The sequence below is a fragment of the Myotis yumanensis genome, unplaced genomic scaffold, assembly GCF_028538775.1.
Source record: "Myotis yumanensis isolate MYYU_CA2020_CCGP unplaced genomic scaffold, mMyoYum1.0.hap1 SCAF_1, whole genome shotgun sequence".
Taxonomy (NCBI): Eukaryota; Metazoa; Chordata; class Mammalia; order Chiroptera; family Vespertilionidae; genus Myotis; species Myotis yumanensis.
In genome coordinates, this window is record NW_027223752.1 from 6,332,093 (window position 1) to 6,346,252 (window position 14,160).

The 14,160-nt window shown below is 53.6% G+C and overlaps 1 protein-coding gene across 4 annotated transcripts in view; it reads right to left on the reverse strand.

The window, feature by feature from the left end:
* Positions 1–5,431: 5,431 nt before the first annotated feature.
* BCL11B (BCL11 transcription factor B) overlaps positions 5,432–14,160 on the reverse strand; it is a 92,089-nt gene continuing 83,360 nt past the window's right edge. For all 4 annotated transcript variants that reach the window (XM_070412854.1, XM_070412845.1, XM_070412835.1 and 1 more), the window contains one exon: positions 5,432–10,238. In XM_070412854.1, the coding sequence (XP_070268955.1) occupies positions 8,200–10,238 (2,039 nt within the window). In that variant the 3' untranslated portion in view covers positions 5,432–8,199. The remainder of the gene's footprint in view (positions 10,239–14,160) is intronic.

A 14,160-nucleotide genomic window follows, 5' to 3' on the forward strand; every position in this document is an offset into this window, starting at 1 on the left:
GATGGATGGATAAATGGATGGATGGATGGATAGATGGATGGATGGATGGATGGATGGATGGATGGATGGATGGATAAATGGATGGATGGATGGATGGATGGATGGATGGAAAATGATGGATGGATAAATGGATGGATGGATGGATGGATGGATGGATGGATATGCTATATGTTAGGATTTTGGAGAGGATCCTATTTTAGGTGGGGGTGGTACTAGAGTCCCAGCCAACTCTAGGCTTCTGCTTCTCCACTGTTTCTCCAACATCCATGCATTTTCCCATGTCAGTCCTTCTGCAAGACATGCCATTTCTTCCTTGCCTGCCTCATCTTCCCAGTAAATCTTTGCTCATCTTTCAAGGAGCAGCAAAATTTCCCTAGCCAACCCTCTGCCCAGCTGATGAGCTGCTCCATCTTCCAGGATCCTCTCACTGCCCACATTAGCCCATCCTGCCGCCTTTTTCCCATCACACATTTCTCTGATTGAGCGAGGCCCTGCTTGGAGCAAAGCCCAGGCCCAAGGCTTCCCTGTGTGCCCGGCCCTGGCAGCCGGCTCAGCCTTCACTCTGGGAATGCCATAGACTCTGAGCTCCACCTGTTTTGACAGCATTAGAGCACCCTGAATGGTCTGTAGCTAGAATCCTATAAAATTGTTTTTGAAGGTTGTACAGTGCAGGCAATTAACGAAGGCTTCGCCTGCACACCAGGAAGGCAGAATTTCCATCCTCCCTGGTTTGAAAGTTACATGAGTTTCATTATACATTTCATCACATTAACATTTTTAAAAAAGTTCTGTTCGTCTCGTTTCCTCTCCTGGGCAGAAGGGGGAATGTTTTCCAGCTCTAATTGCTGAACTTAGCACTCGGGAGTGAGCGGCTCAGCTGCCTGCTCTGATGGCCCAGCCCAGGCTGGGACTGTTGGGAGAAGGTGGACACCCCGTGACTTGCAAGGTAGCTGAAGACTTCTAAGTAACAACCAGCAAGAACAGGGGGTTTTCTGTTGGAGAACCCATGCTCACCCCCATTTTTTTGTAGTCCGAAGAGGGAACATTTCTGACACCAACATCCCTATCAAATTCGGTTACTGTTTTTGATAGGGAGGCCCTCTCCCCAGGGTCCAACGATGTGAAGGCAGATTGAGTCCTTTCCGATCCCCTTCAGTCTTCATTATACAGATGGGGAAACTGAGGCCCCGACACGGGAAAGGACTGACCTGGGGTCACAGAGTCACTGATGGGATCGTGGTGAGAACTGAATCGAGCCTCTCCGTTGCCCCACTGGTAATCTCCGACCTTGGCCTTCTTAGAAGGGCAGCGGGAAGGGGCGGGCTGTAAGGGTGAATGACGGGCATTCACTAGTGTTAGCACACTCATCCCAAGCAATTTTGGGTACTCCATCTAGATGTTTGCTCCCCAACCCCAAGATGGAGAGTCTTCCCAAAATGAGCACATCCCCGTGTTTTCCAATCAGAAAGCAACAGGGCATTTCAATTCTGCTATTTGCACGATTTTCTGGGCGAGAAAAAGCCCAAAGTCTCAGAGACCTGCATGTGACAGCCAGCTAGGCAAAGACTTGGAGCCGAGGACCCATGGAAAAGAAGAGAATTCCTCTCTGCCCCCAGGAAGCAGGGCAGGCCTTCCCCTGAATGGCACCAAGTCCATTTCTGGCGCTGGAGTTCAAATCCCACTTCTGTTCCTCCAGTGGCTGGACATGGCCTTGGACAAATGGGGCCTTGTTTGGGGTGAAGACAGGACACAGAGGGACACGCTGCCCTGGTGTCTCAAAACGTCTTAGTAAGCATGGCTTGGTATTTGCATGTTTCTTGCAAAGTCTCCTTGCCAAGCTTCTTGGGCTGCCTCGCTTGGTACATGGTCCATGGTTGGTGCCCTGTGAATTTGCAGAACGTGACTTGCGTGGAATGTTTTCTGTGCCTTTAAGAGCAGGAAACACAAGAAGATTGGCCAAGAACCCAGTGGATCTTTGATCCCTTTGCACTCGGGGGTAGGGGGATGGGAGGGAGTGTTCTCTCATGCACAGGAGGCCCAAGCAGCCGAAACCCAGCAGAACAGTGCCTTCTCCCATCTCCATCCTGTCAGCTCCCAGGACCGGACCAGGGAGAACCAAGCTGAAGGCTATTTCCTTCTGAAAGACCCTGTGGATCAGTGAGATTATCCCTAAAGAGAGTGTCCTCAACTCTGTTAACACCTAGAACCCGGGAGGGCAGGCAGTCCTCCTGTGTGACTTGTTAAAACTCACGATGATAGAGATGCGAGCCCAGCGTCCTTGCTTCACCAACGGGAAACCCAAGCGGACCTGAGTGAGGGCACAGGACCCTTCAGGGCCTCTGTGTCCTTCATGCCTGACCCCTCTCGCCTCGCCCGATGGCGCTCACTGGGTGTCCCGGCAATGCTGGCTGAATCAAACTGGACCCGAGACTTGTCATTCTCGGTGGTTTCTTCTAAACCCCCTCTTTGCAAGCCTGGCTGTGTATGAGAATCACCTGGGTCACTTCCAGAACTACTGCTGCCCTAACCCTAAGCCCAACTAGGATCCTACCTCCAGAGTTTCCTGTGGGGCGCAGCTACAGTGTTTGGACAGGTTCAAGCCTGGACTGAGGAGAGGGCACAGTCCTCTCGTGGCCACGTGCAAGTCCCAGCTGGAGGGCCGAGCCTTCCCAGCACCATTACAGCCAACAGCTATAGCTGTAAGCTTGAACCTACGGTCCGAACATGTGGCCCCACGTGCCTGAGTGATAGAGTTCAGGCGCATGTAGTTGAGTAGGATTGAAACCCACGAGAATGCTGTAAACATCTTGATCACGCCCTTACTTTGCCTCGTGGCATCTGCTATAAAATAAAGACACGGCTTGTGGGTGTTGGCGCTGTCCATCAGAAGGGCAGCGTCCCACCGAGGCCCAGGTTTCATTCTCTGGTCTATCTTTTCTAAGCCTTTCATCGCCCCCACTCAGGGTCACCCTTGGTGGTGCCGGCGTGGCACAGGTTCCAGTGAAATCGGGCTGGGCTGAGGCCTGGCACTAAGATGTCTAAAAGTTCCCAGAAGGTCCCAGCGAGCAGCCGGGACCCAGGACCACTGTCCACCCAGCGGTTCCCGGGAAAAGGAAGGGGACCATCATCTCTGGAGCCATCATTCCCTGTCTTCCCGGATACAGGGGTCGGGGCTTGGGTTGGGAGGAAAGTGGAGAAAGACCTTCCGTTCGCCCTTGGGAATCAGCTGTCCATCCCCCACCTTTAAAAGACACAGCAAAGGACAAGGTTTGGAGATCAAGTTAAATGTCCAATTTATTTTTATAACTTGAAACCAGAACAAACTTGGTTTTTGAACAAGCGTACAAATGAAATGGCAGACACATGCTGAACTCAACATCGTGACATTGAGGGGGGGAAAAGAGGCCCAAAATCTTGTACAGAGAATAAAAGGAACAATAAATAGTTTACTAAGCCATATTGAAATGACCTCCTGTCATCTCAACATTTTCTCCATAATTAAAAAAAAAAAAGTGCCCGTTTCTTAAACAGGGCACCAATACCAAGCAATAAATAGTTCAAACTTGTAGCAAAAGACAGAACCTCCAAGTAAACAACAAAAGCTCATACAATAAGTGATAGAAAAGGTAATAAAAATTGTATAGTTCGCCTCGCCAATACAAATGCAAACTGAAATCAATGGAACTTGGCTTTGCAGGGGAGGGGGAAGGGGATACAAAGAGCACCAAAATCACGAGGTCGCCTGGGCCCCACACAGTGTCGCCTGGCCGCCCTGAGCCGGGAAGAAAGGCCGACTTCCTTTCCTCCTCGCACTCTCCTCCGGTTCAGCCTCCCCCTCTCCCACGACAGACCCTCTAATGGCAAGTGGCGGGTTCCTATTTGGGGCAACTTGGAACCAAGTCCTGGCAGTGTGGAAACCAGCCTGCGGCCAGTCGGCGGGGTCGCCCAGGCCGGGCCTCTCCCACCCGGTCATCTGCTGCAGCGTTGGCTTTCGAAACGTGAAAGAAGCAAAATGCTCTTTTTTTTTCCTGCCGTCGGTGGACGGAGACACAATCTTTGTGCTTTAGGATGGCTTAGTCCTGGCTTCTGGTGACTGGGTGTGAGCTGGGAAGAGCTGGCTACGTTTCTCACTACAGGAGGGTCACCTGGGAGGCTCCCAGGGCAGCCCAAGGGGCTCAGAGTCAAGCAGGTAGGAAACTGACACCTCAGCTTTACCCCCCACTCCCTTCCCCTCTCCTCCCCGTTGCAAAGGTAAGTAGCAAGGAGGAGAGAGAATCTCAGCAGAGAAGCTCCCATCTCTGCATTTGGTAAAGAGTTGCCCCAAAGGATGCTCGGTTATACTTTCATAACCTGAAATAATGGTTTCTTACAGTTCCTGAAATAAAAAATGGCTTCCTGATATAGGTATTTTTTAATGTATTATTCCCTCATCCAAAAAACTACCACTTTATCATCTTAAAGCTACTTGGCTTTACAGAGAGAGAAGAGAAGAGAAGAGAAGAGAAGAGAAGAGAAGAGAAGAGAAGAGAAGAGAAGAGAAGAGAAGAGAAGAGAAGAGAAGAGAAGAGAAGAGAAGAGGACAGAGAGGGAGGAAGAAAATAAATTAAATGGAAATGAAAACAAATAAAGGACCAACAGTGGAGGATGGAGAAGACACATGGGGAGGGAGAGATGGAAAGGCACCGAGCCCATCCCAGGCCCTAGGCATTCGGACACGGACGGGATGTAGCTTTCGGACAGAAAAGCAGCAGAGCAGGAAAGGGTGACAGGCCAAGCCCCTCCGTGGGGTGAAAGGCCCTGGCTGCCAGGGGGCTCCCTCCTGAAGGCCCGCTCGGCTCGCTGGTCTCAACAGCAGGTCGGTCACCTGTGCGCCGCTGCTGGGCCAGCTCCTTTGCAGACGCTTCCTGTTTAAGGTTTGGTCAAGGACTAAGGAAAGGTCAGTTCGCATTTCTTTCTGCTCTGCCGGGCGGGCGGGAGAAGTGGTGGTGGTGACTGCCAGGGCAGGGACTGGGGAGACGGAAGATGCTCACTCGCTCTCTCTACACTGACCCCTTACAGATGGCCTCTTAGAGAAAGGGCGGACGCTGGGAGATGTTTACAAAAGCTGACTTCTCCACGCAACAGGAATAATGGATCTCCCATCGGGTCTGCTGGGGCCGCGCCAGGGGGCCTGGGTGCAAGGGAAGCCTGGCTCCAACACTTCTCTGTACGGGCCGATTCCGTCAAAAACACACACAACTCAAATGATTGTGAACCAAAGCATTTCACGACTTCCTTTTGCTTCTTTCTCTCCAAGGTTGTCAGACAACCCTTTTTCTCCTGTACAATAGGACTGAACATACAAATTTTTTTTTTGCAATATTTTATCCTGCCAAATTAAAAAAATATATTATGGCAGCCTGTTTTTGTTTTTTTTCTTTTTATTTCCAAATTCACTAACAAAAAGGTACATTAAATCCCTTTAAAAGGACAAGCTTACAGTTAAAAAATTACAAGCTCCAGTAAAAATACAGCAAGTGCCTACATCATATGAACCGACCAATATATCCATTCCAGAGGGAGGTGGGAAGAGAAAAATAAGTACAGGTCAGGAATGATTTTTTTTTTTTTCTGCAAAGCAATAACAATATTAAGCACTTTTTTTCTACATACTTTTTCTACATGGTGTAGCAATCCCCTTTTAATCCCCAAATACAAGTTTCTATACATTTTTTTGAAATAAAAATTCAACACCCAAGGCAGAAAAAAATTTACTAAAACTCCGACTTTACAGTTACTGTGACAAGAACAAATTTATAGACCCACCATTTAAATTTTACTGCAACATTTTCAAGGAAAAGAAAAAAAGGTGTTTTTTTTTTTTCTCGTTTTGTAAAATGCCCAGGCATTCTCGATTATTACAAATACTGGTCCACTTTTACAGTAATCAAGAAATTTTAATATATATAATATATACTAAAACCCCATCACCAAAAGAAACAATATACACACGGCCACTGTGGCATCTTTTATAACCTATTAAGCAAAACTTTGGGGGGGGGGCGGGGGGAATGATCTCTCCAACACACATACACACAATTTTTGTTACCCTTGTATGTATCCAATACTGTAAACGTATTTTTAAGACAGAGTGCACTAAATTTACCTTTAGGAAAAAAAATTAGCCATTGTTCCTGAATTGTTTTTTTTTGTTGTTTTGTTTTTCATTCAACGATATCAACTTGTCACTTGTGTCACTTGAGCTTTAATTCAGCAGTAAATCACTTCCACTCCACATCTAAGCAGCGTTGTCCCACAAACAAAAGGGGGCTGAGGACCTTCAGCTAACAATTGTATGTCCAAGGTTGTGCTGGGTTTATTTCTTCACTCGATCGGGCCTGATGGCATTTTCATGTCCTCTATCTTCAACCGGGATTTTTAAAAATCGTATTGAAAGTTAAGTGTGGCTTTGTTTGTGTCTAAAGAACGTACTCTTCTCGTTTTACGTTTTGTTTTTTTTAAAAAGTCTTTTCGTTTCCAAAAAAAAAAAAAAAAAAAAAGTTTTGCATTTGTCTCAAGAGACTGAAATAGGAAGATCAGTTTTCAAGGCACTCACATCAGATCGAATGGCAGTAGAGAAACTGTCCAATAAGTTATTATTTTATGTCGTTCTTTATAGTGCCAGTATTGTGAATGCCACGCTTAGCAACACTGACACTCAATCTCAGTCGTCCCTTATTTAACCCACCTCTGGGCCAAAGAGAAGAATATGCTGCAATTTCTTGTTTAGAAGCCATTTAATTTAAATGCAAACAAAAAGCTTTAAAGTGCGGGTCAACAGAACTCAAACATCTAATCTCGTGGGTTTAGTACCTTCCAACCGAATGGGAATGATAAAAAGGGAAGCAGCGCTGGGCACCTTGGGATGGGCCTTCCCCTGCCTGCTTTCCCAGGAAAGGGAACAGAAATTCGCACGGACGGTCCCACCCTCCCCCACCCCGGGCCTTGGAATGTCACGTGTACATGAAATGAGAATGCTAACTTCCCTCCAGTCACCATCAGGGCACTTGTCTGCTTGAGAAATGACCGATCATCGCTATCATGGGCAGCAACTCGTAGGACTTGGGATTTTCGTGGTGGGGGTGATAACAAGAGAGAGAGAGAGAGAGAAGCTGGCAGGCCAGAAGAAGCCCGGAAGAACCTGGCTGCTTTCTTCCTTTCTGTGTCACTGCAGGCCACCACCATCAACCCCAAAAAAGGTACCCTCAGCCCACGTTAGCCTGTTCTATGGCAAATGGCTAAGACGGCATCCCAGGGTACACCTCCATTTCAAGGAGGAGGTAGCGTCTGCTGGTAATGCACAATTTTAGAATCCTCTGGGGCCATTCCCCGGGCAGCCCTCAAAAACTCCTGTGTCTCTGGCAGTGTGCAGAGTTTTGGGGGCCTCTCCCCCACCACTCCAAGTTCACCCCTGTTATTCATGGAAAGGCTGAAATCGACGCAGAAAAGGCCCCTGTTTCTCAGGACATCATCAGTGCTACAGCTCCACTCCAACTCTGAAACAAAGTGCTACAACTTTAAGATTGTTATCCGCTGTACATCCACTCCCCACCCCACCCCCACCCCCACCCCCCAAAAAAAATGCATGCCACTTTTTATTTCAGGACCAAAAAAAAAAAAAAGGAGTAAAAAAAGTAAACAACTTTAAAAGTCATTTAAGTGTTGGCTTCTTCACAAGAAATTACACATGCTTAGCTTAAATTTCAAAAAAGCAGCGCCCTCCCTCCCAAATTATAATTTAAAAGCTATGCTTCCCCTCTACATTGCTTGCGAGTCATTGCTCAGGCTTCTACTGGGTTTTTCAAAATAAAAAAAAAGAAGAAGAAGAAGAAGGGATGGATACCCAACAAACTCTTTCAAAGGAATTTAAACAGAAAGAATAATAATAAAAAGTACCTGCACATGCCAAAAAAAAAAATTACAAAACCCAATAAATACAGAAATTATTGCACAGTTAAAAGGCTCCACAATTTTGACTCGGGTTTCCATAGGACTTCGCAGACACAGGTTAGGTTGGAGAGCCGCCTCCCCCCTCGGGCCCCAGGGACACGCGGGGGTGCTCGGTGGCGGTGACACGGAGGCAAGTGTCAGGTCAGCATTCTGTCGCTTGGCAACGGTTCCACTGTACAGGTGCGGGGAGGGCCCGGCCCGCGCCCGCGCTTAGCTCCTCTCGGCCTGCTCGATTTTGACGTCGTTAGTCAGCAAGTGCTCGCCGTGCCACTTTTTCATGTGTTTCTCCAGGGTGCTGTAGACGCTGAAGGGCATCTGGCAGATGTCGCAGCGGTACACCTCCTTGCCGATCTGCCCGTGCGTCTTCATGTGGCGCGTGAGCTTGCTGCTCTGCGCGCACGCATAGTTGCACAGCTCGCACTTGTAAGGCCGCTCGCCGGTGTGGCTCCGCCGGTGCACCGTCAGGTTGCTGCAGTTCTTGAACACCTTGCCGCAGTACTCGCACGTGTCGCTGCGCCGGCCCTCCTTGGAGCTCGGCCGCCCGGGCCCGGGGCCGCCCAGGTGCGGCGTGCTGCCGCCGCTGGCCGTGCCGCTGCGCCCCGACAGGCCGCCGTCCAGCAGGTCCCCCGGCGGCGTGGAGAAGCGCAGGCTGCCGTTCTCGGACGAGTGCTCGGAGGACGTGGCGAAGGGCGACTGGCGCGCGTCCGTGAACCCCAGGAAGGGGTCCTTCATGAAGTGCCTCGATGCCGCGTAGCCCACCAGCCACTGCGAGTACACGTTCTCCGACGGGATGAGCGCGGCGGGCGGCAGCTCCAGGTCCTTCTCCACCTTGATGCGCTTGGCCGCGCTGTTGAGCCCCGGGCTGGGCAGCGGCGCCGGCTTGCGCGGGAAGAGGCCCGGGAAGGGCTCGGCGCCCGGCACGAAGCCCCCGCCGCGCCCGTTGACGGCGCCCCCCGGGCCCGCGTCCCCGCAGCCGCCCGCGTCGTCGTCGTCCCCCGGGTCGCCCGCCGCGCGCTTCAGGAAGGCGCCGCGCTTCTGCTTGTCGGCCAGCAGGTCGCTGTACTGCGGCAGCGCGCCCAGGCCCACGTTCTCCATGACCTTGCCCAGCACCAGCGCCTTCTCGTCGGCCAGCGCCTTGGCCGCGCCGCCCAGGCCGCCCGCGCCCGGCACCCCGGCCACGCCGCCGCCGTTCTCCCGGTTGCGGCTCAGCTCCGAGTCCATGCTGAAGCTCGACTCGGGCCGGCTCTCGTTCTCCAGCAGCAGCTCCTCCTCCTCTTCCTCCTCCTCCTCTTCCTCCTCCTCGGGCTCGTGGCCCAGCGACGGGTCGCTCTCGTGGTGGCGGAAGTCGCCCCCGGCCTTGAGGCCCTCGCCGGCCAGCTCGCTGGTGCCGGGCTCCGGGGAGCTGGCGGCCGAGAGGCCGTCGTCGGAGCGGCCGGTCAGCGAGCCGGCCTTGTGCATGTGCGTCTTCATGTGGCGCTTGAGCTTGCTCGCCTGCGAGCACGCGTGGTCGCACAGCTGGCACTTGTAGGGCTTCTCGCCCGTGTGGCTGCGCCGGTGCACGATGAGATTGCTCTGGAACTTGAAGGTCTTGCCGCAGAACTCGCACGACTTGCTCTTGGCGGGCGGCTGCGGCGGCGGCGTGCCGCCGGGGGGCATGGGCGGCAGCGGCGGCGTGCTCAGGAACGGGGACTTGGGGCTGGGCTGGAAGGGGTTCAGGAGCCGGTGCATAGGGTTGCCGCGGCCCGGCGACACCGGCGGCGGCGTGGAGCTGTTGCCCGCCAGCTCGCGGAGCCGCCGCGAGAAGTCCATGGCGGGCGAGTCGATGGCCATGGGGTTCAGGCGCATGACTCGGTCAAAGGCACTGGGGTGCTGGGCGACGAGCCCCATCTCCTCGGCACTGAGGCGGTGCGGGTCCAGGTGGTGGCGCGGCGGCGGGCTGAAGAGCGGCGGCGTGCCGGGCAGGCGGCCCTCGCCGAAGCCCGGGTGGTCCCGCAGGATGGGGCCCGTCATGCGCAGCAGGTTGAAGGGGTTGCTGTCGCCCAGGAAATTCATGAGCGGCGACTGGGCCACGGCCTCGGGCCCCAGCGGCGGCGGGATGGTGAGCCGCGGCGTGAGGGAGCTGCTGGCGGGCCCGGGCTCCAGGTAGATGCGGAAGCCGTGCGTGTTCTGCGCGTGCTGCAGCAGGAACCACGCGCTGGTGAAGGGCTGCTTGCATGTTGTGCAAATGTAGCTGGAAGGCTCATCTTTACCTGGGGAGACACACGGACAGAAAAGCAGAGAAGAGAGCGTGAGAAGCGGCGCGGGGCGTGCCTGCCGCGGGGCCACGGTCCTGGAAGCGCTTTCTGCAAGGCCCAGGCCCGCAGTGGGGTGACCCCTGGGCCAGGCCCTAGGTGTCCGTCCCCAGCTGGCTGGGGGCTGAAGAAGCCCGTTGTGTGTGTGGGCAGGCGGCCTCGCAAAGCCCAGACCGGCCACAGGACCTCAGCTAATCCAATTCCATTGGCCTCAGTTTGTGCCCCTAAAGAAAAGGTGTCCTTGTTGGCGTCTGCTCAGAAGCCAGATGAGATGTCTATGAGAATGCCTGACTCCAACAATGGGGATGATATCAAGGTTGGACTGCATAAAGGGTGCCCTGCCCACACCGGCAGCTCTCTGGGTGGAGGGGGAGGTTGTCAACCAAGGCATGACTGACATTGAGACCCCGATAATTCTTTGTCGTGGGGGCTGCCCTATGCACTGTAGGATGTTCAGCAACATCCCTGGCCTCTACACCCCCCTGCCCACCCCCACCCCCAGTCACTAAGATAAAACATTTCTCCAGGCATTACCAACTGTCCTCTGGGGGGCAAAACTGAACCCCCACCCCTTTGAGAACCACTGATGAGGCAATATTTGCTCCAAGGAAGTTCTAAGAACACAAGTCAGACGGAATCACCTTGCAAAGGCTTTTTTAAAAGAAATGGCTGCCTCGTTTGGGATTTTAACTCCAGGAAATTCTAGGGTTTCATATATCAGCATCCGCACAGAAAGCGCTATCAAACTTCAACGTGGACATGCAGGCGCAGAAGGAATTAGCATGCTATGAAGATTACTACATTGTGACAGCTGCCCCTCCGTGGCCTCACACACACTCTAACCATAACCACTGCGTGGGGTCGGCCTGCACAGACCCCCCAGAGGGGGCGGGGGCCATTGGCCTACATGAAGTCCTTCGCCAGAAAGTTAACCGAATGGAAGAATGCCAGGCCCACCACAGCAGCCGGGATCAATGGCGGCACGCATGGGTTTGCCAAAAGCTGGCTCTGGGGGGGGGGGGGGGGGGGGGGGCGGGGGGAGCACTGGGTACAAACTGTCACAGACCCTGATGGCACTGAGCCAGGGTGGAGTCTTGTCCGTCACTGGGGCAGTCATGGAGCTGGACGTTCTGTCCAGAGCCCGTCCTGTGGCTGCCCCCCACAACCTGCAGTTGAGGCTACCACCTGTCCTACTGCTTCTCACACACAGGACGGCGTGGGCAGGCCCTGCCTTCCACCACCAGATCTGCTCGCTGGCCGGAAGGAACGGGAACAGGACATCACAGCCACGATCTGGAAGAACCCCTTCTGCTTTCTCCACTCCCCTGTACCTGGGAGATCCTCACGCTGAGAAAACCCGGGAACCATGCTGGGGACCATAACCAACATTAGTAAGTTGATGGGAGGTACAGTGGGGTGCAGAGGGAAGAAGCCAGTCCCCCCCTTGCCCTGGTCCATTGAAGGACTTCTGAAATCCTGTACAGAGATTCCGTTTTTGTTTTCCACCCATGAATTATATTTCTGGGGGGCTGCACCCTCAGCAAGAAAAACCAAGGGGCTCGGACCCAATGCTGTGAATTCCACGCCGGTAGGTTAGTCTTGACAACTCCCGAGGGGGCAGGGCCTCCCGAGCTCACAGGGTGTGCGATGTCACAGAAAAGCAGGCCGACCAGGGTGCATGGGGTCATGGGGTCGACTCTGCCAGGCCACAGAGCCAACGGGGCCAGAGCCCCACCTCCGGTAAGCGAGGCCAGCTTTGCGGGTTTGCTGTCCTACGGGATCATTTCACTCTGGTCTCCTCTGTCGTGTCTGCGCCTGTAATGGCGAGGAGACCTCTGGGGAGGGAGGCCGGAAAGAAAAGGGAAACTGACGTTCAGCTTCACCTAGCTTCTAAACAGCTCAAGGAGAACCTCTGAGCAAGACGCTTTCCTTTCTCCAGGGCGTCTGGGGACTTCATTCCTCACGCTGGGGCCCCAGGAGAATCATGCGGTGGGGGACCTTCCCAAGACCCGTAGCAGCACGTGGTGGTGCAGGGCCTCACAGCACCCCAGCTCCCCCTTTCTGCATGCCACTCAGCTAGACAGGAAGTGCCGCTTCCTCGGAGGCACCATCTCCCATCCTGGCTTTTAGTTACTCTCTGTGGGAGACGGACTCGCTACCTCCTGCAGACGCACGGGAGAGCGGGCCAGAGGCCATATTTATAGAGTCTTCCTCAAACCCTCTTCTGGAGCAGGATAAATAAGTAAGAAATAAGAAGCAGATCGATTAAAGTTCTTTCTGACACAGCAGCTAATAGCACAGATGAAGGGCCACACCCCACAAGGTCGTAGGGCTTCAAATTAAAGGGCGCTTCTGTGCCCCTCACCTGGGCTTCGGCCATTCATGGAGCCCCAGCACCAGCCACCCCTCCCTTCCCACACTCTCCCTTTCCATCATCTGCATTTCCTTGGGTATCTCCAGAGCACTCCTGTTTCTTGCACTGACAGCCACGCATTTTCTAGAAAGTTCTATAGCTAGCCAAAGACCAGTCAGAACTCCGTCCGAAGCAGGCTCTGCAGCCGAAATGGCTGATTAAAAATTTTTTTAAAAATCAACTCAAGATGGCAGCTGCTGAGAAACGTGTAGCCACACGTCCCAAACAGCCCAGACGTTCCCACTTCTCGTTTTAAAAAAAAAAAAAGAGGGGCAGGCACCTGTCAATCTCTAACTGGGCACGGCCTGGGGAGGAAGTCACCTGCCCGGAATTCACCATCAGGCGCATCCCTCAGGTCGAGTTGCTGGGCCCCTCGTCACGCTGGGTTGAGCCCTTTCTTTTCCTGCACCCGGAAACGGCTGAGCTTCCTGGACTTCCCCCCCCCCTCACCTGGCAACACTCACCCCGGCGCCGGCCTTCCCGGGACCCGGCAGCTTCCGACTTTAAAACCCTGGGGCCCTCACAGGCCCTCCCTGACACCTCTCCCCCCTCTTTTTTAAATAAAATGTTCATTTCCATTCCCACCTCGTGGAGATCTCCCGCCCAGAATCGCCTTGAGCACTTAAGGACTGAGGGTGTCAGAAAGTCTTTGAGAGCCACACGGAGCATTTTTCTATCCGAAACCTGGCGGCGCACACAGTCCCGGCGGCTCCTTCGCAAACGCAGACCCTCGGTGAGAGGGCCGCCCCTTCCCCTTCAGGGACCAGAGGTTTCCTCGCCGGCACCCAACCTGGAGCTCAGGGCCACCTGCCCGGAGGTGAACTGGAGCTTCCACGAGTGAGGACCCCACCGGTGGCCCAGACAGGACCCACCTCCCACTGGGCTGCGGAGGTTCCAAGCTGCCGGGCGGACACCTGGGTTATTCTGAAGTGACTTAGGCAGCGGCGTGGAGCTCGGCCTACAGACCTGGAACTGTCAGCTGCACTGGGAGCTCTAACTCAGGCTTAAGGTCCACGCTGGGTCTTCTTCGCTCCGCGGGCTCTAAAGGGAGCCCCCTGTGTTTTTCTCAAGTTCAAAACCCTCCGCGATCTCTCAGCAACGAGCTAGCAGTGTGGGTTCACACCTCTGCCTTGACCTTCCCAGCACAGTGAAGTCAACCAGGTCCTTCAGCGCTCGAGCCTCGATTTCCTCATCAGTAGAATGGGAACAACACACTGGGGGGGACCAAGCAGGTCCCAGTACGTGGACACACCCTACAGGAGTCCCCGCTGCCATGCAGATGTTCGGGTTTGGGGCTGTGCATGATTCGTGTGGTTTTTTGTTTTGTTGATTCTAACCTGAGGATATCTTTTTCCATTGCTTTTCAGGGAGAATGTAAGGGTGGGAAGGAGGGGAAGGAGGAGAGAGAGAGAGAGAGAGAGAGAGAGAGAGAGAGAGAGAGAGAGAGAGAGAAAGAAAGAAAGAAAG